This window comes from Astyanax mexicanus, chromosome 13 (genome assembly GCF_023375975.1).
Source record: "Astyanax mexicanus isolate ESR-SI-001 chromosome 13, AstMex3_surface, whole genome shotgun sequence".
Classification (NCBI taxonomy): domain Eukaryota; kingdom Metazoa; phylum Chordata; class Actinopteri; order Characiformes; family Acestrorhamphidae; genus Astyanax; species Astyanax mexicanus.
Window position 1 is genome coordinate 31230298 of NC_064420.1, and position 27078 is coordinate 31257375.

At 38.8% G+C, this 27078-nt stretch overlaps 1 protein-coding gene across 8 annotated transcripts in view; it reads left to right on the forward strand.

Moving 5' to 3' along the window:
* Positions 1–27078, forward strand: part of myt1b (myelin transcription factor 1b) — an 83068-nt gene that overhangs the window by 41033 nt on the left and 14957 nt on the right. For 5 of the 8 annotated variants that reach the window (XR_007441600.1, XM_015606214.3, XM_022677332.2 and 2 more), the window contains 12 exons: positions 129–1031; positions 5169–5303; positions 6372–6462; positions 6552–6671; positions 17540–17754; positions 17869–18059; positions 22860–23111; positions 23239–23393; positions 24582–24644; positions 24842–24910; positions 26262–26324; positions 26736–26819. Coding sequence is in view for 7 of the 8 variants with exons in the window: in XM_015606214.3 (XP_015461700.3) it covers positions 129–1031; positions 5169–5303; positions 6372–6462; positions 6552–6671; positions 17540–17754; positions 17869–18059; positions 22860–23111; positions 23239–23393; positions 24582–24644; positions 24842–24910; positions 26262–26324; positions 26736–26819 (2341 nt within the window). In the remaining variant the exon portion in view is untranslated. The remainder of the gene's footprint in view (positions 1–128; positions 1032–5168; positions 5304–6371; positions 6463–6551; positions 6672–17539; positions 17755–17868; positions 18060–22859; positions 23112–23238; positions 23394–24581; positions 24645–24841; positions 24911–26261; positions 26325–26735; positions 26820–27078) is intronic. The other 3 variants (XM_022677335.2, XM_022677334.2, XM_022677336.2) reach the window with 3 other exon arrangements.

The window sequence follows — 27078 nt, forward strand, 5'->3', positions numbered from 1 at the left end:
AAATTTAACACAGGCTTTTAAAACAATTTTAAACGAAAGTTTGGAGCCAGATGTGTTAATGTTTAAAGAGAAAAGTGATAATTTGTTGAAATTATTGGAATTTTTTGTCATTCTTCTCTCTTCTGCAGAAGAGTGTGTGATCATTGAGGCGTCCAGCACTGAGAAACCTAAAGCTACAGGAGCAGATGACATCTCCACCTACCAACACATAGTGGCCAACTCACTACTCCATCTCAGCAACCATAATAATAACCACGTCACGTCTCCACTACTTGTTGCAGTAGAGGCACAATCAAACAGCCCAACGAGAGTGAATAATGAAGAAGAGGAGGATGAGAAAGAGGAGGCCCAAACAACAACAGTTCGGCCAACCGAGACGATCAGGGTGAACGGGAAAACAGAGGAAGAGGAGGAAGAAAAGGTGGACCGGAAAGGAAGACAAGAAGAATCCGACCACCAGTACTTCACAGAGGAGATGAACATGAACACACGTCTAGCTGAGAATCGCGAGAATCCACAAAACAATGCACGAAGAATGTTCGAGGAAGACTACGAAGATGAGGAGGAGGAGGATGAGGAGGACGAAGAAAAAGAACAGAACACAAAACGGAATGACCTTCCCAATGCTTCTGTAATCACAACAGTAGCTCAGGGATTCCTCAAGAAAGAAGACTACATTACCCACAAACCCCTCTCCGCAGAGAACTACACCTCCAGCAATGCCTCGGTAGCTCCCCTCGTCATCGAGGTGCGATCTGAGGGCTCGGAGAGGGATGATGAAGACGGAGATGATGAAGAGGAGGAGGACAACGACAGCCTTTCCCAGCGCTCGACAGTGGCGGACGAGTCCGAGATGTACGACATGATGCGAGGCAACCTGGGCCTGCTGGAGCAGGCCATCGCTCTTAAAGCCCAGCAGGTCAAAGGTCATCGAGAGTTCCCACACATTCCTGAACACCATCGGTACTTCTCACTAGATGACCGGCCAATCAAACACATCGAGCACCTGCGCAAGAGCTACTACGGAAAAGGTAAGATCAGAACTACAGCAAGGTAGAAACATTTGGGAAACTTCTTTGACATCTTTACATCTGGTTTACACTGACAACCTATAACTCACTCAATCACTGACTCACTCATGTTTAGCAGGTTGATGATACTCAACAAATGGGGCTGTAGAACTGCTAAAATAACTGCTTCACATTAAAGGTGCTGCATTTAAATCCAAGGAAATTAAGTGCATGCTGCTATTAAAGTAAAAGACAAAAAAGAAAATACTGACATTTCATATACAGCTCCGGAAAAGTAAGAGACCACTCAAAATAATGTGTTTCTTTGATTTTACCAAATTGAAAACCTCTGGAATATAAGCAAGAGGAAGGATGGATGACCACAAGCCATAAAACCAAGCTTAACTGCTTGAATATCTGCACCAGGAGTGGCATAAAGTTATCCAAAAGCAGTGTGTAAGACTGGTGGATTTTCTTTAAAGAGCCACACACAAAGTTTTCCTAGTAGATGTAAAAAACCTTAAACGCATTTTAATATTATGCTTCATTTTTCTGCCTTTAGGAATTAACCTTTTAAGAACATTTGTTTGATTTTTTTTCAGTTGCTATTTGCCATTTCTTAGCTTTCCTTTGTCACCATTGCTGAGTTTCTGAACACACTGCACGTATTGACACTGATGTGCTCACAGCATGCTTGCATGAGTGGCATGGTTGCGAGTGTATCAGGCACAACGGTGTTGCTGCAGTTTTTACAGGTCAGGGTCACCGCTCGGTGTAGAGTAGTCCATCACTCAAAACTGTCCAGGCATGAGTCGATCAGAAACTGACCACGAATGAAGAACTAGATGCTGTCTTTTTTGTGGCAAAAAGGAGTATTAGCTGTACAAATGCAAGCTATTTATTTCTGGAACAGTAGCCCCAATGTGCATGTTGTAGCTGTCACACATATTGCCATAATAATAATAATAATCTTCTGAGTTTTTACTGTAATATGTTTATATGCACTTTGCAACCAGTCAATAAACTCAGAACTCAGAAGACGTGATGCAAATGTCACAGCAGTTTCACATTTTCCATGCAACCCCCCCAGAAAAATAATTTAACACATCAAGATAAAATATGAACATACAGCACTGGAAAAAATAAGAGACTGCTTAGAAATTATGAGTTTCTTTTATTTTACCAAATTTAAAAAGCTCTGGAATATAATCAAGAGGAAGTTGGATGATCACAAGCCATCAAACCAAGCTGAACTGCTTGAATTTTTGCACCAGGAGTGGCATAAAGTTATCCAAAAGCAGTGTGTAAGACTGGTGGAGGAGAACATGCCAAGATGCATGAAAAAACAGGGTTATTCCACCAAATATTGATTTCTTAGTTCATAGATTAAAACAACAATGTTTTATTCAATTCAGAAAATGAAAAAAATGTTTTTATTGTATAAATAAAGAACAGAAGATTATACAACCCACAATCCCTGGGTCTTAAGAATTTGCCTGGTTTCATTGGAGACAATGACATATTGTCACTGTCAGATAAAAACATAATTTTCTTAACATGTTATATGTTTCTATAACATATTATAAACTTCAAAATTAGTAATTTTGCAGCTTTTATATTGGAATTAGTAGTATGCATTTCAATATTATTTATTTAATAGGTTGCACATTGATATCAGGATGTCCAATAGTGTATGATGATACTGTATGATGATACTGTGGATGACTTTTAGGTGGTACTTTGACTCTTTAGTTTGATTGTGGGTGGTAATTGGTCTAAAACTAAGCTAAAAGCTAAAGATTGTTTACTTGCTTTAGTTTCAAATCAAGTCAAACTTCCAGTTTCAGCATTTAGAAAGTGTTTTGACGCCATCTTGCCTGTGTTAAACGCTGCTTGGTTATTTGCATTATTTCACACATGCGCAGACTAAGAAATCTAAGAATACTCCAGTTAAGAGACTGAGACTGGACTGAGTAATACGATTACAGACAGACTAATGATGATGATGAACAGACTTAAAAGCTTCCAGCGTTTTTCCTTCTCCTATAAAGTTGCCAGTTTGGAGATATACTGTAGTAATAATTTTGTTGCGTGACAGAGACAAAAGAGGATGCACCGAGACGCACTAAACCCTATGCGGCTCATTTATACGTTTCCAACGGCTCACGAACGCCCACCTCCGCACAATTACCGCCGGATAAATACGTTGAAATACAGACGTAATCTTCGCTCAGATAAGCCAGCGTAGCTCCGTAGTCTTTTAATGGGATAGCAATAGAGAGTAAATGGGTCAAATGAATTTGTTTCCATAGATAAACTGGAGCTGTAGTCTATAATTACTGGAGGAAGCACTTAGCGCGAGAGAGAGAGAGGCAGCGAGAGGGGGAAAGGGGGGTGTAATTAGATTGGTTTGGCGTTTGTTTGTTCGTTTATTGGTTTGTTTGCGGTCGTGCGCTGGCGCTTTGCCCGGCGCTCGCACTGCTGCAGTGGCTGAGGGCGCTCCGTCGGTTCTGCACTCGTTCTGCCCGTTTAACAGGCTTCCACATGCTCTGTCCAGTTTTAATTAGAAGGTGCATGTCTCGTTAACATTTCAACATTCAATTAAGGAGGCACTGGAGCCTCGCGTAAAATCCCTTCTTTTGCTCGCGCTCCCTCGCTCGCGCTAACCGCCTCCTTTTCTCCTCGCGCTCAATTATTTGGCTTTCACTTTAATGTCTCCGCACCTACATTTGCACACACGAACACACTTACACACATGCCAGCCCCTCCCTTTCCCTGCTATAATGTGTAGATAAACCTTGCCAGTGGTAAAGTGCGTTTAATGAGGCCCATTTTTCAGTGTAAGGTCCAATAAGCCGCAGTGCAAACGAACCTCGCCTCACCAATGCTAATCCCACATTAAACCCACCGCGCATCCACCGCACGTAATGGCTACAGACGGCTGCAGATAAGGTCACGCCGCAGCTGTTAGGTGCGGCCTTCACTAGGTGTTTGGATGCATTGGGATGGTTAGCATTAGCATTTATCCCTTTGTATATTCAATTCAATTTTAATTTTATTTCTATAGCGCTTTTTACAACAAAGGTTGTCACAAAGCCGCTTTACAGGAAAAACAGGTCCACGCCTCTTATGAGCAGCACCACAGAGATGCCAATTTTATGGTGACACAGTGGCAAGGAAAAACTCCCTTTAAGAGGAAGAAACCTTGGAAGGAACCAAGACTCAGTCATAGGAACCCATCCTACTCGGGTTGACCCGCTCAGTACAAACAATTAAACAATAAACAAATAACAGAACAAAACAGTACAGAGGATTAATGTGAACTATGGCTAATATAACAGGTACTAATTTATGAATATAAAAATGTGATGGGCACAAACTATAGAGCTATGGCTAATACAGAAACAGATACTGAGTGTGTTAATGGTAATCAGTGCAGGGTTGCAGAGCCGGAGAACAACACAGCGGGCAGTGGAGAGCCAGGCTGGGAACATCAGGAACAGGGCATCTCCATACATGTAAAAGAGATAGACTCTGCTGGAGTGGGATGGGCACTTGGCAGCAGCAGCTCGGGACATGTGGAGAGAAAGAGAAAGCAGATGATTAGGACAGGGTTTATATTTGCTGGATAAGCTGTAAGAGGAAGAAAATTGTTATGAGACATTACTCAAAAGCTTGAGCAAATAGAAATGTTTTGAGTCTAGATTTAAAGATTGAGAGTGTGTCTGAGTCCCGTATATTAATAGGGAGTTTATTCCAAAATTGGGGAGCTTTATAAAAGAAAGCTCTTCCTCCTGCATAGTTTTTCCTAATACGCGGGACTAATAACAGGCCAGCGTCTTGGGAGCGGAGTGAACGCGGCGGATTGTAAGGAGTAAGGAGTTCCTGTAGATAATGCGGGGCCAGACCATTGAGGGATTTATACGTCAGGAGAAGTATTTTATAATCTATACGAAATTTAACAGGTAACCAGTGTAGGGATGAAAGAATAGGTGTAATATGATCAAACTTTCTGGTTCTAGATGATCATACTTTCTGGTTCTAGGTTGTCTGTATTATGTTAGAAAATGGTTTGTTGAGATGTGGATGAGTGGATATGGCAATTTGACTGACAGGTCAAATTGCCATATCCATATATATATATTTTTTTTTTAACAGAGAGTTCCAGACCAGAGAAGAGAGAAATCAAATGCCCCACCCCTGGCTGTGACGGCACGGGTCACGTGACCGGACTGTACCCTCACCACCGCAGTTTGTCGGGATGCCCTCACAAAGACAGGATCCCGCCCGAGAGTGAGTCAGCATCACTTATATACATACACACATCCATATTTAACATAGTATGTAAACTGTGTTGATTTTTTTATATACATAATTTAATACTTACTCCACATACAGACCATAAATAGTAATATATGGTATATAAAAATCTCACCATTATAGGTTATAAGGAGGGTTTTAGGGCTGGACTGTTTTTATGAGGCATAATACAGGGCTAAAGAGTTTTACATTGTGGCAAGAACTGGTCATGAATGGACCAATAGAAATTCTATAAACACACAATATAGTGTATATGATATTAAGCTACCCATTTTAAACTCAACATTCTAAAAGGTCCACATTGTGAAAAAAAAACATTTAACTATGTCGACTTCTCTAAAATGTATCCCTTAATTTATTTCTTAGTCCATTTACAGCCACACATACACTTAAAGGAGAACTCTGGTGAAAAATTTACTTGTGGTGTAGTAAAATATATTAAAAAGTATCCCACCACTGCTCTTCCACAGCTTCCTGAGATACAGTAATTTTGTGCTTTTTGCACAGCAATCTGAACAATGGCCGTATCAGGGCATATTTATCCCTGATAAATCGTTTTTTACACCGTTATCCAGGCTCAGAGTAGCTCCATACCTCCTTGCTTGAATCCAGAAAGCCCTGACATTTGAAACGAGGCATTTATAACTAAAAAAGTGCACAAAAAGCTTTTTAAAATACCCCTGTTTACATTTCTCAACGCTAGCTTCAGCTCCGAGCGCCGCCATCACTGTACTGATAATGTCAGACATATATACATAGATTCTGCATAGCCTGCCTCTTGCGCCGGCTGCTACGCCAGAAGGCTGGCTATGCAGAGTCTATGTACATCTGTCTGTCATTATCAGTACAGTGATGGCGGCGCACAGAGATTTACCTGCACTATGGCATGTAAACAATGTTTTTTAATAACCTTCTTGTTTTAAATAGTATTCATCTTTTTGTTACTGCTCTTTTGATTTCCTGATTCTCTGGTCTTCTGTGTGTGTGACTGTTTTTTTTGTGTGTGTGTGATTGGTTATGTGTGATTGGTTGTGTGTGCAGTCCTCGCAATGCATGAGAATGTTCTGAAGTGCCCTACACCAGGCTGCACGGGACAGGGCCACGTCAACAGCAACCGCAACACACACCGCAGGTAAAGCGCATCACGTTCATCCATACTTATATAGGCTGAACCTGTCTGCACGTTAACTGCATTTTTACAGGGTCTCTTTGTGCTCTCAGTTTGTCCGGATGTCCCATTGCCGCCGCTGAAAAGCTGTCCAAGAGCCACGACAAGCAGCATCTGCCCCAGCCCATGAGCGAGCAGCCCAAAGGCAGCCCAAACTCCGACAGAGTGCTCAGGTCTGTCTACTGTCCCAGCTGGGATTTTATTCATCTTTATTAAGTGATAAAATAACAGGCCTCTACTGCCTCTTTATTGCCCTAACATGTGCAAATAACAGAGTTTAAGTATTTGTACTAGGTACTATTCCAGCTGCTGTACATTGTACCTCTTTACATTTGGCCCTTTTTTCTGTTTTTTTCTGCCTATTGATCTTCACACGGTGTTCAAAATGTTATTCGTTTTATTTGAATAGACCAATAGAAATGGTTAATGGATTATTCAATCATATTGGATTAACATCTTGGGTTTGCAAAGACTTCCATTCCAAAGTAATGATGTTTTTACTTTTCCTGCAAGTTGCTATTTTTAGATAGAATCTGCAAAAATGTATCTTAGCAAGTAAAACACTCTTAAATATAGTGTATATATCTAATATTTCTTGTTTTAAGATTATTAAAGCAATATTATGAGTAGTAATAGCTAATTTCTAACTTCCTTGTACATGTTTTAATTGATTTAAACTACCAAAAGTGTATTACTGTATTATAAATAACAGATCATTTGGTTTTAGTTAAGAAATGCTTATTAATACTTAAAAAAAGCAATAACAAAGCACTTTCAGCAGATTAAATTACTTAAAAAAAGAAAAAATAGCTAGAAATAAGTTCTTATAAAATAAAGCAATTCTGATATTTAATCCAAATTTAAGAGTATTTAACTAACTAGCTACGATTTTCATTTTTGCAGTGTACAAGAGTGACACGCAATATATCACAGTATATATTTATATGCTGACATGACACAATGCTTGGCATAGCAGTATGTAAATTGATCATGAGGTTGTGTGGGGATTTTATATTCCTTGACCCACAGTGTATATTCTTAATGCATATTTGTGTTTTTTTTTATAAATAATGTATTTATTCTAACCATTATAATAATCTTGTAGTGTGTATGCACATACACACATTTAACTTGAGTGCTGAACTTGTTTAAAATAAATGTGCACATCCAGTCAACAGAGAGACAAAACTGTATTAATGTAACATTGGTGATTCATATGGTAATGATACGCATTGAATAAATTCATTGCATTATTTTTCCTGTTACCACAGTAACTCGGTTAACTGACACCAGACACATGCCTACCTCACTCACATCATTAGCTAATTATCAGCCACCTCTCGAGCTGAGAGCTGGAGCAGGTGTGTGTGAGTGCAGGAAAACACCGCTCATGTGCAGCTCAGGAGCGCAGAGTGACTCCGTGACTTGTAGGGTGCATCCCAATTGCGTACCAATTTCTAGTGCTAACTAGTTTTTGAGTGTGAAGTATGTGGTATACAGTGGCATGAAAAAGTATTTCCTCCCTTACAGATTTATTTTGTTTTTGCATTTTTGTCATACTTTGTCAAACAAACTCTAATATCTGAAAAATATTACCTGAGTAAATATGAAAAGCACTTTTTAAATGATGTTTTCATTTATCAAGAGCAAAGAATATCCAAACCAATGATTATTCACACTTTTTGGAAAGCTGAGTTAAATTTTCTGATTCCTTCCAGACCTATAGAATCAAGAAATCTCTTAAATAGAGCCTTTCTAGGGCTTTCAGACTCCAGCAGACCACAGTGAGAACTATTGTTCACAAATTGAGCAAACATGGAACACTAGTGAACCTTCTCTGGAGTGAATGGCCGACAGAAATCACTCCAAAAGGGCAAGGACAACTCATCCAGGAGGTCACAAAAGAACCCAGAACCACATTTAAAGAACTTAAGGTCTCACTTGCATCAGTTGAGGTCAGTTAATGATTCAATAATAAGAAAGAGACAAAAACATTTGACAAAAAACAACTTAATGACCCCCAGGACTTTGTGTAAATAGTCTTTGAATTACATGACAAAAGTGAAACTTTCTGGAAGGTGTTTCCCATTACATCCTGAATAAAACTTACACATAATTCAGAAAAAGAACATCATACTGAATGTAAAACATGGTGGTGGTAGTGTGATGGTCTGTGGCTGCTTTGCTGCTTCAGACAGCCTGGACAGCTTGCTGTAATTGATGGAAACATAAATTCTGCTTTTTGCTTACCAGACAATCCTGAAAGAGAATATCCGGCCAATATACCATAAACATACCATATAGTGTTATAGTGTGTAGAACGCTGCAATTGAGATGCAGCCCCTGAATTTAGAACAAAAAAGCAGAACAAAAAAAGAGCAGAACAACAGAACTTCACCCAACGCTCTACAAATAAGCGCTGCAGTATTCAGTCAGCGTAAGCACTTACTTCACCCAGCAGTCGGCCCCGTATTCTGCCTGCCCTGTGACCGCTCCCCTGTGTCAGCAGGACGTCGATCAAACACACCTGCCACGGTTGGTTAACCGGGCCATCAATCAGAGCACGAGAGCCACTTACGGGCGGTGTGATTGGTCGGGCCTCTCTGAAGCGCTCACCCCCTTTTTGCCCTTTCTAATAGAGAACAGCCTCGCATATCACTGCGGGTTCAGATGCCAGCCCTGCGACTCTAATTATGCCGCAGATAAGCTAATTAATGGACTTAGGGAGCACGGAGTAGAAGAAAAATAATTACTTTCCTCCAGGAAGCGCGTCTGCATGTCAGCGGAGGCGATGCGGATTGCGGCGCACAATAAACGGAGTCTTCTCTTATTGGTATTATTATGATTCAAATGAGCCTCAGTGTGGTGCGAGAGCCCATTAGGAGAAGACAGGGAGGTCACCAGAGAAACCTCTGAGTGTTCCGCATGCCACCCTGCTCTAATGGGAGCGCGGCGGCTTAATGAAGGAACACGGAACACAGAGAGCGAGCACGGTGTGTGTTCAGGGGGTGTGCTCGTGTGTGTGTGTGTGTGTGTGTGTGTTTCTGTGGATAAAGCCTTCCTTCTCCTAACACTCTGCTTTGTGGTTTTTCGTTAAATCTGTTGACACAGTTCAGCACAAGTTACATCAGTCACAATGCTAAAACACACAAGAGCAAGCACACAAACACATGCACACATAGATCTACATATATAGTCACCAGGGCCATTTCAAGGCGTTTGGGGCCCCAGGAATAATGGACAATATCATATCATTAAACATAATAAACAGAGGTTCCGGTGAAGTCATCCACCTGAATGGCAGCCTAGGATCTCGGCTCCTCCGAAAAACTAGCATTTCGCCCCTTTAAATCAGCTAAAACAATTGCAAGTTCATATTACTAAGTGGGGCAAGGATGGGGAAAAGGGACGTGAACAAAAAAAGCACTACAGAGGAGTCGACAAACGAGGAAAACGCAGAAAACAGCTCTGCACAAGCACAAGGTAACGACGCTAATGCTAATCCTCAAGTACACGAGGCAGCTAGCTTAGCGAGAGTTCTGGAGGAGATACGGGACTTTCGCAAAGATGCGAACCAGCAGTTATCTGATATCAAGTCGGAGCTTAACAATATCAACCATAAAATAGCTCAGGCAGAGACACGGATTGAAAAGACGGAGAGTCGCGTACAAAATGTCGAACAAGTTCTGGACAAACTGATAAAAGTAGTGACCCAGCAAGAGAGCAAAGTGCTTGACCAGGAAGGCAGGTCTCGGCGAGAGAATCTGAGGATATATAATGTCGCAGAAGGAGAGGAGGGATCGTCTATGGTGGAGTTTATCGAGACTTTACTACGGCAAACGCTGGAGCTACCCACGAGCACCCAGCTGACCGAGCAGCTCTCCCGCTCTGCGTGGGCAACTATGGGAGAACTGAGAAAGCAGAGGCAGGTGGAGGAGCGAGAGAGCACGAACCTTCAGAAGACAGACTTCACCTCCTTTGGGCGTGTAAACACGAGTCCATTGACTTGAAAAATGCGGACAAGTTAAAATACAGCGCACAAATATGTGTACATGATGCTGTCCTGTCATTGCCATGCATAAGATACTGCATTTCCTACATACAATAAGCCATTATATTGCTTTCTGATATAATATAATTTCTGATACAATTTCCCCTACTAATATCGTAACAAATACATGGGAGGAATACGTCGAAGTTAACGGAGAGTTTTTTTTTCTGGGACTGCTTCGGTGGGGGCCCTTTTCACAAAGATGGGAGAGGCTTTCCCCCACGGCTGGATGTTTTTTCCAGCTCCATATAGGGTCTATTATTTGAGACCCCAGCCTTGGAACCAGACTCAAGTTCACGTTCGAGTTTCATTGTTATTATGTTTTTTTTTTTGTTTGCTTTTCGTTTTTTTATTCAGGGGTGGATCAACCAAGTTCTATGTCTGTGAGTATAATTGGCCACCAGTCTGTAAACACATATGGCTAGTAATAAGGTAAAGATTATTTCCTTCAATGTAAATGGGCTGCTAAATCCTATTAAACGGAAGAAAATTATATCTAAAATGAAGAAAGAACAAGCCCATGTAGTGTACCCACAAGAAACTCACTTAAATGATAAGGAACATGAAAAATTAAGGGGGATGGGCTTTACTCATTTATTTTTCTCCTCATATAAATCTGGACATAGGAGAGGAGTTGCTATTCTTGTTACATTTTGAAAAAAAAAATGGAAATGGGGGATAAAGAGGGCAGATTTATTTTAGTACAGGGAAAAGTAGAGGGACAACCAGTCACCTTACTAAATATTTATGCACCACCAGAAAGTGATTTTAGTTTCTTCCAGAAGATTACTAATATTATGGTAACAAAAACAGAAGGGATTTTAATATGTGGAGGAGACTTAAATACACACCTACAACCTAAGTTGGATTCTTCTAGTGGAAAAACCAATGAACCAAAGACACTACATAAGAAAATAAACACTCTTTTTAAGGAGGTTGGTCTAATAGACATATGGAGAGAACTATTTCCGAACAGACGGGATTATACTTATTATTCTGCTCCTCATTCCCATTACACAAGGATAGACTATTTTATAACATTTGCAACAGACAAAGATAATATACACTCCTGTGGAATTGGAACAATAGACCTAAGTGACCATGCGCCTATATATCTGTACGTTGACCTTGGTACTCGGCAAAAGAATACAATTTGGAGACTAAATTCAAGTTTACTTAAGGACCCCTCCTTTAAGGAACAAATTAAAACAGAAATTACAAACTATTTGGAATTTAATGATAACGGGGAGGTTTCCCCGCCTATATTATGGGATACCCTAAAGGCAGTTTTACGGGGTAAAATTATAGCAACAACAACTTATAAGAAAAAAATAAAGAACCAGAGAATGGAGGAGTTACAAAGGAAACTGAAGGAATTAGAAAAAAAAAACACAAGTCATGCGGGGCACAAAACATATTTAAGGAAATTAGGAACATTAGATATGAAATTAATAGCTTGATTACACAAGAAATTAAAACAAAACTAAAATTTCTAAAACAGAGATATTATGAAAGCGGGTCTAAATCAATGAAAATATTGGCTTGGAAATTGAAAAAAAAGATAGCAGAAAATACAGTACATAAAATTAAGGATCCAAGAATGAAGAAAATAAAACACAAGCTAAATGAAATTCAAGATGCCTTTGAAACATTTTATAAAACGCTATATTCTAAAATTCCAGGGGGAAGTGTGACCCAGATCGATGCTTTTTTGAACTTTTTTGAGCTTTTTTGGAGTTACCTACTTTAAATGATGAACAAAACGAAGTGCTTATTAACGACATAACTGAAGACGAACTAAATGCGGCAATCAGTAAACTTAAATTAAACAAATCACCAGGACTGGATGGTTTCACAGCGGAATGGTACAAGGAATTCCGTAAAGAACTGATTCCGGTTATGCTTCCTACACTGAACTGGGTTTTGAAAGAGGCACAAACACCAACTAGCAGGAAGGAAGCAGTAATTTCAGCTATATTAAAGGAAGGCAGGGATAATACAGAGTGTGGGTCATACAGACCAATATCTGTTCTAAATGTAGATTATAGACTCTTTACTTCTATTATGGCTAAACGACTAGAGGAGTTTCTACCCAGATTAATTCATAATGATCAGACTGGCTTTGTAAAACAACGTCAAACACAAGACAATATACGAAGATCCCTACATGTCATAGATCATATCGAAAAAAACAACATAAAAGCAATAGTGATGAGTGTTGATGCTGAAAAGGCATTCGATTCAGTTAACTGGATTTTTCTTTATAGAGTTCTACACAGATTTGGCCTACACGATACAATTATTACAACTATACAGGCCCTATATAATAACCCAGTGGCCAGGATTAAGACCAACGGACATTTATCAAATAGCTTTATAATAGAAAGGGGTTCTAGACAGGGATGTGCATGGTCACCCCAGTTGTTTGCTCTATACTTGGAGCCACTGGCCCAATTCATTAGACAAAATGAGGACATTATCGGAATTACAGTTAAAGGGGTAGAGCATAAACTAGCTTGCTATGCCGATGATATCCTCGTATACCTAGCACAGCCAACACATTCTTTACCCCACCTGATGCGGTCGTTTGAACTGTATGGTCAACTTTCAGGATATAAAATTAATGTAAGCAAAACCCAGCTACTCTCATATAATTATAACCCACCAGAAACAATTACAAAAAGGTACCCTCTGACATGGCACACAGAATCTCTGAAATATCTAGGGATTACAATACCAAAAGATCTTGCAAAATTATCAGAATATATTTATCAGCCTATTAATGAAAGAATCAAAGAGGATATCACAAGATGGAATCTAATTCCTTTTTTTAGTTTTAGCTCAAGGATTGAATCCATTAAAATGAATGTACTACCGAGATTATTATATTTATTCCAAACCTTACCTATAGAAATGAACCAAAACCAATTTGATGAATGGGATAAAATGATATCGAGATATATTTGGCAAGGAAAAAGACCTAGGGTTCGCCTTAAAACCTTACAACTAATTAAAGAAAAAGGGGGCTGGGGTCTACCCTCTCTAAGAGATTATTACCTTGCAGCACAAATGAGGGCTGTTATATTCTGGTGCAACCCAATATATAATGCACACTGGAAGAATATTGAAGAAAAAGTCATCTCCATCCCCATACAGACAATCCTAGCAGATGACAAACTACAAGACTATATAAACACCATTGATAATCCATGGGTGAAATGGACCCTTAAAGTGTGGAAAATGATTATAAAAGAATATAAATTAGAGGGAGACATTGCAATTCTTAAATGGTGTGCATATGATTCTAACTTTACGCCAAATAAACTTGACTCCAGATTTAAGGACTGGACAACCAAGGGAATAACAGCACTGTGTACAATTCTGGAAGAAGGAGCACTACCTAGTTTTGAAAAGTAAAAAAAAAAACAAGATTTTTATAGATATTTACAGATGCGAAACTTTATTAAAACAAAGGCACAAAATATAACTGAGTTGAGTGCAGGTCTAATGGATTTGTTCAGGAAAGCATATAATGCAGATACCGGTGGCAGAATTATTTCATGTCTGTATGGAGCCATATTAGATTTAAAACCACATTCAACTTTATATATTAAAACTAAATGGGAGAGGGAAGGAGGGATAACTATATCAGATGAAGAATGGAAAACAATATGGAGATATCAATGGAAGTGCACTAGGTCCCTGTATTGGAGAGAGTTTGGTTGGAAAAACCTGATAAGATATTTTGTTACACCCTCTCAGAAGGCCCATTATGATAATAACCTCCCAGTGTGCTGGAGGAACTGTGGAAATTTAAATGCTACCCATTACCATATATTTTGGGACTGCCCCAGTATTAAAGACTACTGGAAGAAGATACATGAAGCCCTACAAGAGATATTTGAATGTGAAATTTCATTAGAAAGTAAGACTTTATATTTTGGGCTCATACCCCAAAAGTGGGAGAAAAGGGATAAATATCTAATGAACATATTGCTGGTGGCTGCCAAGAAAACTCTTACTAGGAAGTGGTTATCACAGGAGTGTCCTACTCTACATACACACACAAAGATTTAAATGTCCTATAATGACATGTATGATTCTGTATGACAATAAAAACATAATTAAAAAAAACAAACAAAAAAAAAAACATAATAAACAGTATTATACAGTATGTATCCTCTTCCTCTCTCCTCCTCTGCTTTATACTTCATATTTTGGCGACTGATCTTTTTCTTGTATTCCTAGCAAGACAGTATTTTACAGTATTTTTCGGACTATAAGGCAAACTTAAAACCCTATAATTTTCCCAAAAATCGTATGTATGAATTTTTCCAGTCAGGTTGCAAGGAGCAGTAAAGCCACTCGTTGAAGTACAGATTTATACCAGAGTTTCTGTTTAGTTCGCCAGCACTATTAGCATTAGCCACTAACCACGCTAAGCGCTAGCTCTTTCCCCATTCAGAGGCAAGTATATTGGACTGTAGCCTGCACATTTATTATGTTAAACAAGCTACCTAGGACAAACCCTTAGCTAATATCACCCTGGCTTACTGGAACACTCAGGGTTCCTCAGTGTAGTGCTATTGGGCGGCATTTACTTAGTTACCCCACCACCACCACCATGGTATGTATAAAAATAGACCATTTTGTATAAATATGTTTGCTTTTATTACATGAGTGAAAAAAATAATCAAAGGCCTCTATTCATATTTTTATTCATATTTATTCATAGTTGAAGTACAAAAGTACTTTTTAAAGGAATTTGTGTGGCTGCACACTTCATGAAAACTTTCCTGTTTGCTTGTTTACAGCACTTCTCTTATCAGAAAAAATAAAAAAGTCGTATGCTGTTTATCAGCATATACAGAGTCTGCATATATTCATATTTATAGTTGAGTTGAAGTACAAAAGTACTTTTGAAATGACTTTGTGTCGCTGCACACATGAAAAATACAGTTTTTCAAATAGGAAAACTTTACAGTGTGTTGGTTTTATTTATGGCATTCTCTTATCTAAAAACAACATATACAGCATAAACAGTGTCTGTATTCTACTTATTCCCTGTACTCTACTGTAGCGGTGAGGTTGGAAATGTTTGTTTTCATGAAAAGATGCTTTGCTTCTGTTGGAAAGTGCCTAAATGGAAAGATGCACTCTTTTATAAATTGCCTTGATTTCAGAAGAAACAATGACTAAGCATCTGTCCCAATACTTTTGTCCATATAAAGTATTTTAGTTCAGATAGTCCAGTTTTATCTCACATCTGAGTGCTGATTAATCTCATACTGCCGTAAGCAGTGGTGTAAAAAGTAATACATAAGAACATGTTGCTTCTAAAGTAAAAAAAATAGTAATTAAATAATTATGTATTTTCCTTTATATAGCTCATTAAAGGGTGTATGTTTGTGGCTTGTAAAGAATCTGTAGAGTGGATCTGAGTGATCTGTGGGTGTAGCAGTGAAAGGCTGATCAGGACTTGCCGCTCTTCAGGAAAACGAAGCCGGTTTTAAAGCTCATAAATTCCATGCTCTACAATATGCAAATGTGCCCCTTGCTGATAAGACACCATTTAATCCTGCTCTTCTTCTCGTAGAGTGCATTTCTCTGCCCCTCCTCTATCTCTCTCGCTCTCTCACTTTCCTCTATCTATCTCTTTCTCTCCCTTTTACTTTCTCTCGTCATGTTCCTCCTTCAGGAGTCTGTATCAGTCTCTGCTTTGTCTGTTTCATTCTCTTTTTATTCTGTTTTTTTTTTCTCTCTCTGTCTAAAGTATGAATTCTGCCCGGTCTCCAGATATTTCACACTCAGCTACAGAATGTCTGCCTCTTATTTGCCCTCTTCCTCTTCGCTTTAGAAGCCACTGACTTGGGAAATAAATAACTTTGTAAAAAGTACTTAATGCACAATTGTGAGCAAAGGTCAATTGGAAAATTAAAAATCAAGCAGATTTGATCTTCATCTAAGCCATAAAAGAGCGCTAAAACGTGCTGCCAGTTATTTTAATAAAGCGCATTTTGATTGAACAAAGACCCACCATTAAGGTTAGAACTTTGACTGGATTCTTGAGGCATTGTCAGATTGTTTTATCCTTTTTTGAGTTTGATAAGCATTCAATTAATAAAGTGTAGTAGTACAATACTGTATGTGCAATGTACTGTATATGGCAAATCATAAAATATAATTATTGTCGAATACAAAACATGCATCGTCAAAATAGCAACTTAACAGAAGAGATATAAAACTTTTTTATCTTTCAGTAGAAGTCAATGAAAAAATTATGTATTTCAGGTAATTTTCCAGAATTTTTATGGGTCCATTCGTCAAGAAATTATGTAGTGAATTAGAGATCAACAAAATGGAGATATTTGTTTTTCTTTGGACAGTGACACTCTGTAAAAATAATGATATCACATTATTTCAACAATTTCCATGTTCATGCAGTGAGTGTATTATGATGCTCATGCCACATTGAAAAAGGAAAAGTGCAGCGACTCGGTTCCAATACATCAGCTCACAAACGTCTTGTGCTGATCGACATCACCCTAAGAGTGATGAGGGGAAAAAACACCATTAACCCACCCAGAGTGAGCAAGGCCAGTTGTGCTCTCTCAAGGCTCCGGCAGCTGATGGCAAGCCACATGACCGGGATTTGAACAGCAATCTTTTGATCATAGTGGCAGCACTTTAGACCACTTGACCACTCAGCGCACATATTTGTAATTTTTGTAACTTAAATCTCAAGAAAAAGAAAAAAAACATAACACCATTTTATTACATGATTTCATCACACAAGCTACATATTACTTTTCACAAGATGTTTTTTGAAGGTCCTGTAAGATTTCTGTTCCAAAATGATAATGGAATACTTATAATACTGCTTACAAAACAAAAAGGACAAGTTTGCTGGGAATTTTGTTCAACTTCTTATATTGTCTATTTCTAATTCAGTCTCTCCACCCCTTCTCTCCCTCTCTCCTCTCCATGCAGACCCATGTGTTTTGTGAAGCAGCTGGAGGTGCCGCAGTTTGGCAGCTACAGGGCCAGTCTGTTGCCCAGTACCCCGCGTGCTAATCTGGCTAAGGAGCTGGAGAAGTACTCCAAGGTCTCCTTCGATTATGCAAGCTTCGACGTGCAGGTGTTCGGCAAGCGCATGCTCGCTCCAAAGATGCTCACCAGCGAAACCTCACCCAAAGCCTTCAAAAGTAAGCAAAGCAAGTCCTAAAAGCCTCCCGGGGGACATCTTAGCGAGTAGAGGACGTGATTAGGAATACTAATAATCAGCTATAATTAATTAACAATCCCCTGTTTCTTCACAGCCAAGCCTCCGTTCCCCAGAACCTCTTCCCCGAGTCCCAGCCTGCAGAGCGCCTACGGAAAGAGCTCATCCAGCATCCACGACTACTCCCATGATGCCGAGGCTGCGCACATGGCGGCCACGGCCATTCTAAACCTGTCCACTCGCTGCTGGGAGAGACCTGAGAACCTCAGCATTAAGCACCAGGACAAGGTATGGACCACCTTCATACACACTGCTGACAATGACCACAGTTACTCGGACTGTACACTGTACAAAATTAAAATGAAGATGACTACCTGCTTATTCTAATCACTGGATTGTTCTTGTTTATTTATGTTATGTAAAAAGAAATGCTTTAAATTGCATTACTAGTTGTAATAACACACAATAAACCCTTTGTGACTACTCTGTTAGGGCTGCAACTATAAGCTATTTTGATAATCAATTAATCAGTTGACTGTTTTTTCAATTAATCATTATTATTCAGATATAAAAGTAAAAAAATATGTGGTCCAGCAGGCTAAGCACTGCCAGTATGATTTCACCTGTTCAAATCCTGTTCATGTAGCTTGCCATCAGCTACCGGAGCCCTGAAAGAGCACAATTGACCTCTTGCGCTCTCTCCCTCTCCCCACATCACTCCAAAGGGTGATGTCGCTCAGCACAAGGCGTCTGTGAGCTGATGTATCGAAACCGAGTCGCTGCGCTTTCCTCCGAGTGCGCTGTGATGCTACTCGGCAATGCTACATCAGCAGCAGTTCAAAAAGAGGTGGTGGCTGGCTTCACATGTGTCAAAGGAGGCATGTGTTAGTCTTCACCCTCCTGACGTGTTGGGGCATCACTAGTGATAGGAAGTCCTAATGAATGGGTTGAGTAATTGGCCATGCAAATTGGGAAGAAAATGGAAAAAAAATTACTAATGTTGTAATTGTATAAAGAACCCACAATCTAACATTATTAAAAAAATGTTAGGGTGTACATAAAAAATTAACCCGACAATTACATTAATTTTATTATTATCCTTATTTAATAACACAACAACAGTGATTGTAATGTAAATATACAATTGGCTGTGGTTCTCAAACACTTCCACACGACATTAGAGTAAAAAAGACCATGAAGAAAAGTTGTAACTGCTTCCGCATTTAAGGTGGAATGAAAAATGTTCGAAATTTGTGAAAGTGAGAGAGAAATGTACTACTACTCTTATTTAACTACTCCAGCAGTCTCTAGTGACACTGAGTGAGAGAAAAAAATAGAACCTGTTGCTAACTTTAGCTTGACTAAAACTACAGCTTATTTTGGAGCTGCTGGTCGAGCTGCCACATTTAAGGTGGAAGTGAAAACTCTGGGAAATGCTAATGCTAATAGTGACTGAGTTAATTGACTGCAAATGTACTGTGAATCTCCTTCACCCATGGCTTCAACATGACTTTCTGCTCCATATTACTGGGTACCAACTGTACTCTGTATTGTATGTGTATGATAACGTAGACCTAACTAATCGTTTATTAAATTAGTTGCCAACTATTTTAATAATTGATTAGTTTTTGCAGCCCTTCACCCTGTTATGCAACTTATTTGAGGGAAAGTGTGCATATAAACACCTCGGATTGGAGGAAAGCTTTGCATGTAAATATATAGCCAATGAGACGTAGACTATGCATTTTAAAACATGCAGGAATACAGTTGTGGCATCAATAATGAAACCCACACATCAAGATTTTTACTACATTTTTTTTATATATATACAAAAAAATATTTCATTATATTTTGCCAGAAAATGAGCACACACAGTACTGAATATAATTCATATAATCATTTGAGATCATTCCAGAATTCCAGTGCTGCTGGATCGCAACCTTGAGAATGATGTATGACATTGAATACAGTACATTCAGAGTAAATGTTGAAAGCAGACCTGTAGTACTAGCTTGGCTGGCACTTTTCCACACACACGCTTTTTCACACAGACAGTGCATTCTGTTACGACTGTACTGTATTGTACAGAGAGCCAGCGCTGACATCCGTCAGTGAGCTGAACTAAAATCCAGCTGTTCAAACACAGCCTCCCCACAGAGCAGCAGGCAAAAGGTGTACTAGTGTGTGTCAGTGTGTGTGTGTGAGTGTGTGTGAGAGAGAAACGAGGAGATTCGGTATCAGGCTGCTATAAATTTATCATGAGCCGGAGTGGCACGCTCCGCAAGACTGGCTGCTGTTGAGGCCCAGTTGCGTCACCTCTCCCCCACTCCTTTCATCTATCCCTCTTTCTCTTCTCTCTCTCCGTCCTCCTCCTCACGCTGTTATTGCATTAGGCTTCCCCTGGATTACCCAGGACCAGGTGTGCCCAGCTCTTTTCTTCATTATCCCGGTAATGGACGGATGAATGCAGGTCATTGCTTTATGTATAGGCAGAATGACTAAATTCCCTCTCTTTTCTTTCTCTCTCGTACTCTCGTTTGCTTTTTCCTCCATCCTCTATTCCTTTTTTTTCCCATCTGCCCCCTCTCCCCTCATATACACGCTGGGAGTTTATACTGTAATTGTACAGGCTTTCTCCCTATTGTGATTTTTCCCCCTTTTTCTTTTTGCAAAAAATGCCCTTTTTTCCTCTCAGCAGAGGGGAGTGACCACTTCATCATTTTTTTTTTCGATTTGCTGCCATGTTTTTAGCGGAGGGGGATAAAAGGGGAAGATTAATGGGCTGAGAGGCCCACTAGCTCGCACTAATCAGCGCACGGCCGCTCTGGGATCAGCCACCCGCCACGTGGGTGCCTCTGCCGCTTCTTAACACACTCAGCACTCAGCACTCATCACACACACACACTCCCACGGCTCGCAGTAGTCAACAACGCAGGGCATGTTGGGATGTACTGTAATTAAACTCCCGTTCAACTCGACAAAATAATAACACAATGTATCCTGGTACATGATGTTGTATCAAAACTGTGTTTATCCAGAATAGGTACCTTTTTCAAAGGAAAAAAAACTACACTATAAAATATGTACAATATGCAGATCTGGAAAAATTAGTTTCTTTGATTTTACCAAATTGAAAACCTCTGGAATGTAATCAAGAGGAAGATGGATGATCACAAGCCATCAAACCAAGCTGAACTGCTTGAATTATTTTTGCACCAGGAGTAAAGGCATAAAGTTATCCAAAAGCAGTGTGTAAGACTGGTGGAGGAGAACATGCCAAGATCCATGAAAAACCAGGGTTATTCCACCAAATATTGATTTCTGAAATTTGAGGTCTGAAAGCTCTGCATATTTTTTGTTATTTTAGCCATTTCTCATTTTCTGCAAGTAAATGCTCTAAATGACAATATTTTTATTTGGAATATGGGGGAAATGTTGTCTGTAGTTTATAGAATAAAACAACAATGTTTATTTTACTCAAACATATACCTATAAATAGCAAAATCAGAGAAACTGATTCAGAAATTGAACACCCCTTTTAACAAATGCATTCAGCAACTTGTCAGCAAAGTGCCAACCATTGCTGACATAGATGTGCATACAGTTTTTCTAGTCTCTGGAGGGAAATTTTGCCAACCTGGGATGAGTTCAGGGGGATAGAAATGAGGTGGGTTCCTGACCTGAATATCCTGACCTGATGTACATCATGATTAAAGGAAATAAAAGGACTTTACAAAGAACAGCACAGAACTTTAACTTTAACCCTGCTATTATCCTCAAATTTACTAAAACCCTTTACACTTAGAATCACTTAGGACCCAACAATTTAAAGCTCCTGAAAATCATTTTAATTATTGTATATTTTAATCTTAACATGTTTAGTTTATGTCAAATATTCTGTATTAAGATATAATTGGTTCTTTCATTACTAATGAGTATGGTGTAGCTAGGATTTTTTGTATTATATTGTAGATATTTTAGAATGAGTATAATGACCTCAATATTATCCATATTTGGGTTTTACAAAGCAAAAATGTATTAAAAAAACACATTCACGCACATACTTCACAAAAAGGCTACAGTAAAATCCATTTCACAATTACTTATTAAAATTTCTAAAATAAAAACTCAATCAATATAAAACACAAATATGATTTAATTAGTTTTTAGAAACTTTAAACATTGAAAGGGGTCAATTGGAGCCCAAAGATAAAAAAAAAAAGTTAAGTATTCCAAATAATTTTCAAACTTTGTCAAAAGTGAGGTTTGAGTGACAGCAGTGCTGTTGTATGCTGTAGTACAGTTTTTCCTGTGTTTTGAATGAAATTAAACCATTTTAGATGTGAAAAATGTAATTGGTAAACAATTTACCAGTTAAAATCTAAAAAATCTGGAATCTGGGAAAGGCAAACAGAAATAGAAGAAGATTATGCTATGTGACTTAGTAACACTTTTACTAATAGTTTAGTAATTGCAGAGAAAAAAATCTTGCTGACAAATCTCTATAACCTCAGGTATAAAGTTTCAGGTAATATCGAGAATCCCTCAAGTTTTAGATAGATAGCTTAATACACAAAAAAAAAAAAAGAAAAATCACATGGAGGTCTTGTTTTTCAGATGCCTTACAGATGAGATATTTGTGTGGCTGTGTGAATGATAAAAACACACTAAATATAAAAATATAAATTTGAATCTGGGTCACTTACAATCAAAGTACTATGATTCAGTCTGAACAGCCATATTGAAATTCAGAGAACTTTTATGTCAAAACTTTTGTTTTTCGAGAGATGGGAAAATGGACAACAGCAGTGAGGGATGTTTCAGTGGTGGAGGAGCGAGGTAACATACTGTACCTCTATTTCAAAGAAGAACTAAATGGTTAAAAAATAGGTTTAACGAAACCAAGAATACAAACCAAAGAAGTGGGCGTACCCTTTTTTTGTACATTGAACTTGAGTATATTCTCTGTGATAACTCCTGTGATGCTGGAGAAGATGAAACCGAAACTTCACGTGAAGCATCGCTGCAAAAGGATGTATTTTTCACAACTACATTCTTTAAAAACTTGTTTTATTTTTGTATTTCTAGAGCATGGAGATAGAGGTGGATGAGAACGGTACTCTGGACTTAAGTATGAAAAAACCCATAAAGAGAGAGGGAGGCCCGCTGAGCACAAGCCCCGGCGTGCGCTCCCCTGATCTCTCTTCATCGTCCTCATCATCCCTGCACCACGGCAGCAGCGGCATTTCACCACACCTACAGGCCTACAAGCAGGAGAACTGGGACGGGCCTCTGGACTACACCAAACCCAACCGACAGCGGGAGGAGGAGCTCGATGAGGTGAGACCTCTGGGGTTTGAGGTGTTTTGAGATTTGTGGTTAAGATTATTGAAGAACGTAACAAATTACATTAATACATCATTAATACACTTTTTACACACTGATCATGTTTTCTATGTGTTTACAGATGGATCACACAGGCCAATCATTTGCATCCTCTGACCCCGAAGACTGTGACATGTTGCAGGAGTGTCCAGAGGACAGGAAGTACCCTGGCGAGGTCACCACACCAAACTTTAAGGTCAAATTCCAGCCCAAGGAGTGCAAGAAAGAGCTCCTCATGTGAGTGTTTTCAGCTCTTTTATGGTTATTACATTGTTTGCATGCTACATGCTTCCCTGGCTACAAAAGTCCAATTTCCAAACACTGGATAGAGACTTCTTCCCCTCCCATACCTTCCCAGATGCAAAGTTCTTTCAGGTTGCCAGTTTGACACAAAGTGGCAAGCAACGCCAAGTCTGACTCTATAGCTGATCAGTGAATATACCGGTATACATTTGCAGTGACCAAAATGGCCATGTCTACTACGCTAGTGGTGGTGGTAGATTACATAGCTGTGGAAAGCAACCTTACAGAAGCTCAGTGATTACCTATTCTGCAGAAAAACTGCCAGTTCTCCCATTTTCATGTATGCTGTTGTCTATACCTGCCAACCCTGAGTGTGGAAATGGGACTGGAGGACTGATCAGTGGTGGGCAGATTCGGAGGCTAAATCTCACACATTTCAAATAAGAAAATACTGGCTAAAGCTCTGCTGATAAGAGCTTAACTTAATATTTCATGATACATCATGATCATGTTATGAGTTACTACAGAAAACGTAATCCTTAATGGTCCTTTAATTGCTGTAGATATAAATTAGTGTATTGTATTTGTTGTACCTTAATATGAGAGGAGTTTTTATAAAGAATAAAACATCCAAATGTTATTTACAATAGCAAACAACCTTGAGTGGTCTGTTGCTTTTTTTAGAACAATTCTGCGATGATAAACTAATCTAAATAGAATTCCAAATACACTTTTTTAGATTAATAGTTTCTTTTACTAACAGTGAACTAAAACAATCACTGTTTTAGTTATTTAGCACAGGATGCTGTTTGTGTATTATTCTCAGTCAAGCAGTGATACTGCTAGGTGTTTAAAAACTCCAGCAGCACTGCTGTGTCTGATCCATGTGTATCAGCACAACAGACACTAAAATAGCACCGCCATGTCAGTGTTACTGTAGTGCTGAGAATCACCTACCACCTAAATAATACCTGCTCTGTGGTAAAACAGGGTAAAATGAGAGTAATAAATTATGCAGAGAAACAGATGGATTATAGTCTGTTATTTTAAAACTATAGAGTGGGGCTATTTTAATAAACAGTAATTGTTGGATCATAAGCCATATTCAGATATAATAGAAGTTCAATGCCTTATAAAACAGTTTTACTGTGTCCTCATTTTCTAATCTGCTTCTCTGTATAGGTGTCCCACGCCTGGCTGTGATGGCAGTGGCCACATTACTGGAAACTATGCATCCCACCGCAGGTATGGTATACTAAAAGACACCCCATTCTCAAATTACTCTGTCCTGCCTGGGCTCAGCAAAGCCAGTTTAAACAATCTATACAGATTTATTTCTTTCCTGTTTTCTACTTCTGCTACTGATCTGGGACGTTATGGGCTCTTTCTTTCTTCCCTGCTTTCTCTTTCTTCCTCCTCCTCTCTTTGCTTCTGACTCTCAGCCTGTCTGGGTGCCCTCTTGCTGATAAGAGTCTTCGGTCCCTCATGGCTGCACACACGGCTGAACTCAAGTATGTGCTCTACCTCTGCTTACCTTATTCCTCTGTACTGTGCTAGAAAATTCTGAATGCTATTTACTTTCTTTCAAACTTCTTCCTCTCATATATTGAAGCTAATATATGGGCTCCAACGTTGGGTGTTTGTCTGTATTCCGTTGTTGAAAAGTTGACTTCTTTATGCTCCGCCCACAAATGTGCTCTTTTTTATTGTTACTAAGGATAGATAAGGATAGATCTTGTCTTAACACAGTAATCGCGCAAAGATACAGTCCAATAATACTCAACTCTGAACAGCGAAAGAGCTAACGCTTAGTGCGGTTAGTAAGTAATGCTAATACTGCTCCAGCAGCGCTAGCTGGGGTCAGCAGCGGGCTACAGGCCAATAATACTCACCTGTCAATGGTGAAAGAGCCAGTACCTAGCGTGGTTAGCAGCTAATGCTAATACTGTTTCAGCATCAGTACTTGAGAAACTTCACTAAAACTCCTTTATAAGGCTGTATTCAGCAGAGTGGCACTGGTATATATATGCACTGTCAATTTTTGGGAAAATTAAAGGATTTTAAGTGGGCCTTATAGTGCAAAAAATACATACAATTTTTTTTTTGTTTTATGACACAAAATACGCTCCAGGGGTAATGATTAAATATATTGCGTTATTTTAAGATAGTGTACACAAGGTGATATACAGCAATTTTATTTCTAAAGTAAAATTTTGTAGAAAACTGGCATAATATAAAAACACACAATAATATCCATAAAATCTGAGGGAAAAAAAAAACAAAAACTTAATTTTAAATCAAACAAGTGAGAAATAAAGAGAGAGTACAGTGATATTGTACTTGATATTGAATATTTTATACCACATACAGCTCTGGAAAAAAATTAAGAGAACACTTTAGTTTCTGAATCGGTTTCTCTGATTTTGCTATTTATAGATATATATATTTGAACAAAATGAACACTGTTGTTTTATTCTATAAACTACGAACAGAATTTCTCCCAGATTCAAAATAAAAATATTGGCATTTAAAGCATTTATTTGAAGAAATTGCTGAAATAACAAAAAAGATGCAGAAAGTTTTAAGAGTTTATATAAATATGGTGGAATTGGTGGAATAACCCTGGTTTTTAATCACCGCTTTTATGCATCTTGGCATGTTCTCCTCCATCAGTCTTACACACTGCTTTTGGATAACTTTATGCCACTCCTGGTGCAAAAATTTAAGCAGTTGAGCTTGATATAATGATATAATGACTTGTGATAATCCATCTTCCTCTTGATTTTATATATATATATATATATATATATATATATATATATATATATAGTTCCAGATGAAGTAATCCCTTATCTTTGACAGGTGCCCCACCCCAGGATGCGATGGTTCAGGCCACATCACTGGTAACTACACCTCTCACCGAAGGTATGGCTAGACCTTATTATCTCTCCTACACACAGATACACAGTGAGACAGGGCTAGCTATGATAGGACTCATACACACACACACACTCACAGCACATGCAGTAGGCCAGATATGACCCTTCCCTGAGATTCAGTAATGCCTTAGAATAGGGAACAAAAAAAACTTGTAATGGGAATTTGTGTTTGTGCATGCTATTTGCTATCTGATTACTTTCCTGGCCAGTTCTCTTCTGTGCTGTTCCCCCACTCTTCTGCTTGCCTTGCTTATCTGCTGCATCTACTTGTATTGTTATTTGAATTTGGCCTGTCTTATTTGGCTCAAATGATTACATATGTCCAGTGGGCTGTAGTCCTACGGCGGTATTGCTTTCTGGCTACTCTCATCATGGGCTGCATACTCTCTGTTTTCAGTTTGTCTGGGTGCCCCCGTGCCAAGAAAGGCGGAATAAAAACGACCCCCACCAAGGACGACAAGGAGGACTCCGAGCTTTTAAAGTTCGTACCGCGTAGAAAGGCTTTTACAATACTGTACGGTATTGTATAGTTGGGCTCTTTACTTTAAAACCCAAAGGAGAGGGATTATTTTATATATTTTTTTGCATATAAATGTACAGTATATATACAGGATATATAAACAGTCTTATGCAAACATTTGGGCAGTTTTGTCACTCTTTGGACTTTTTCACTAGGATTTTTTTTGGTGATTTTATTATGAATTAATTGAGAGGTAGTAAACAACATCTTTGATAACATA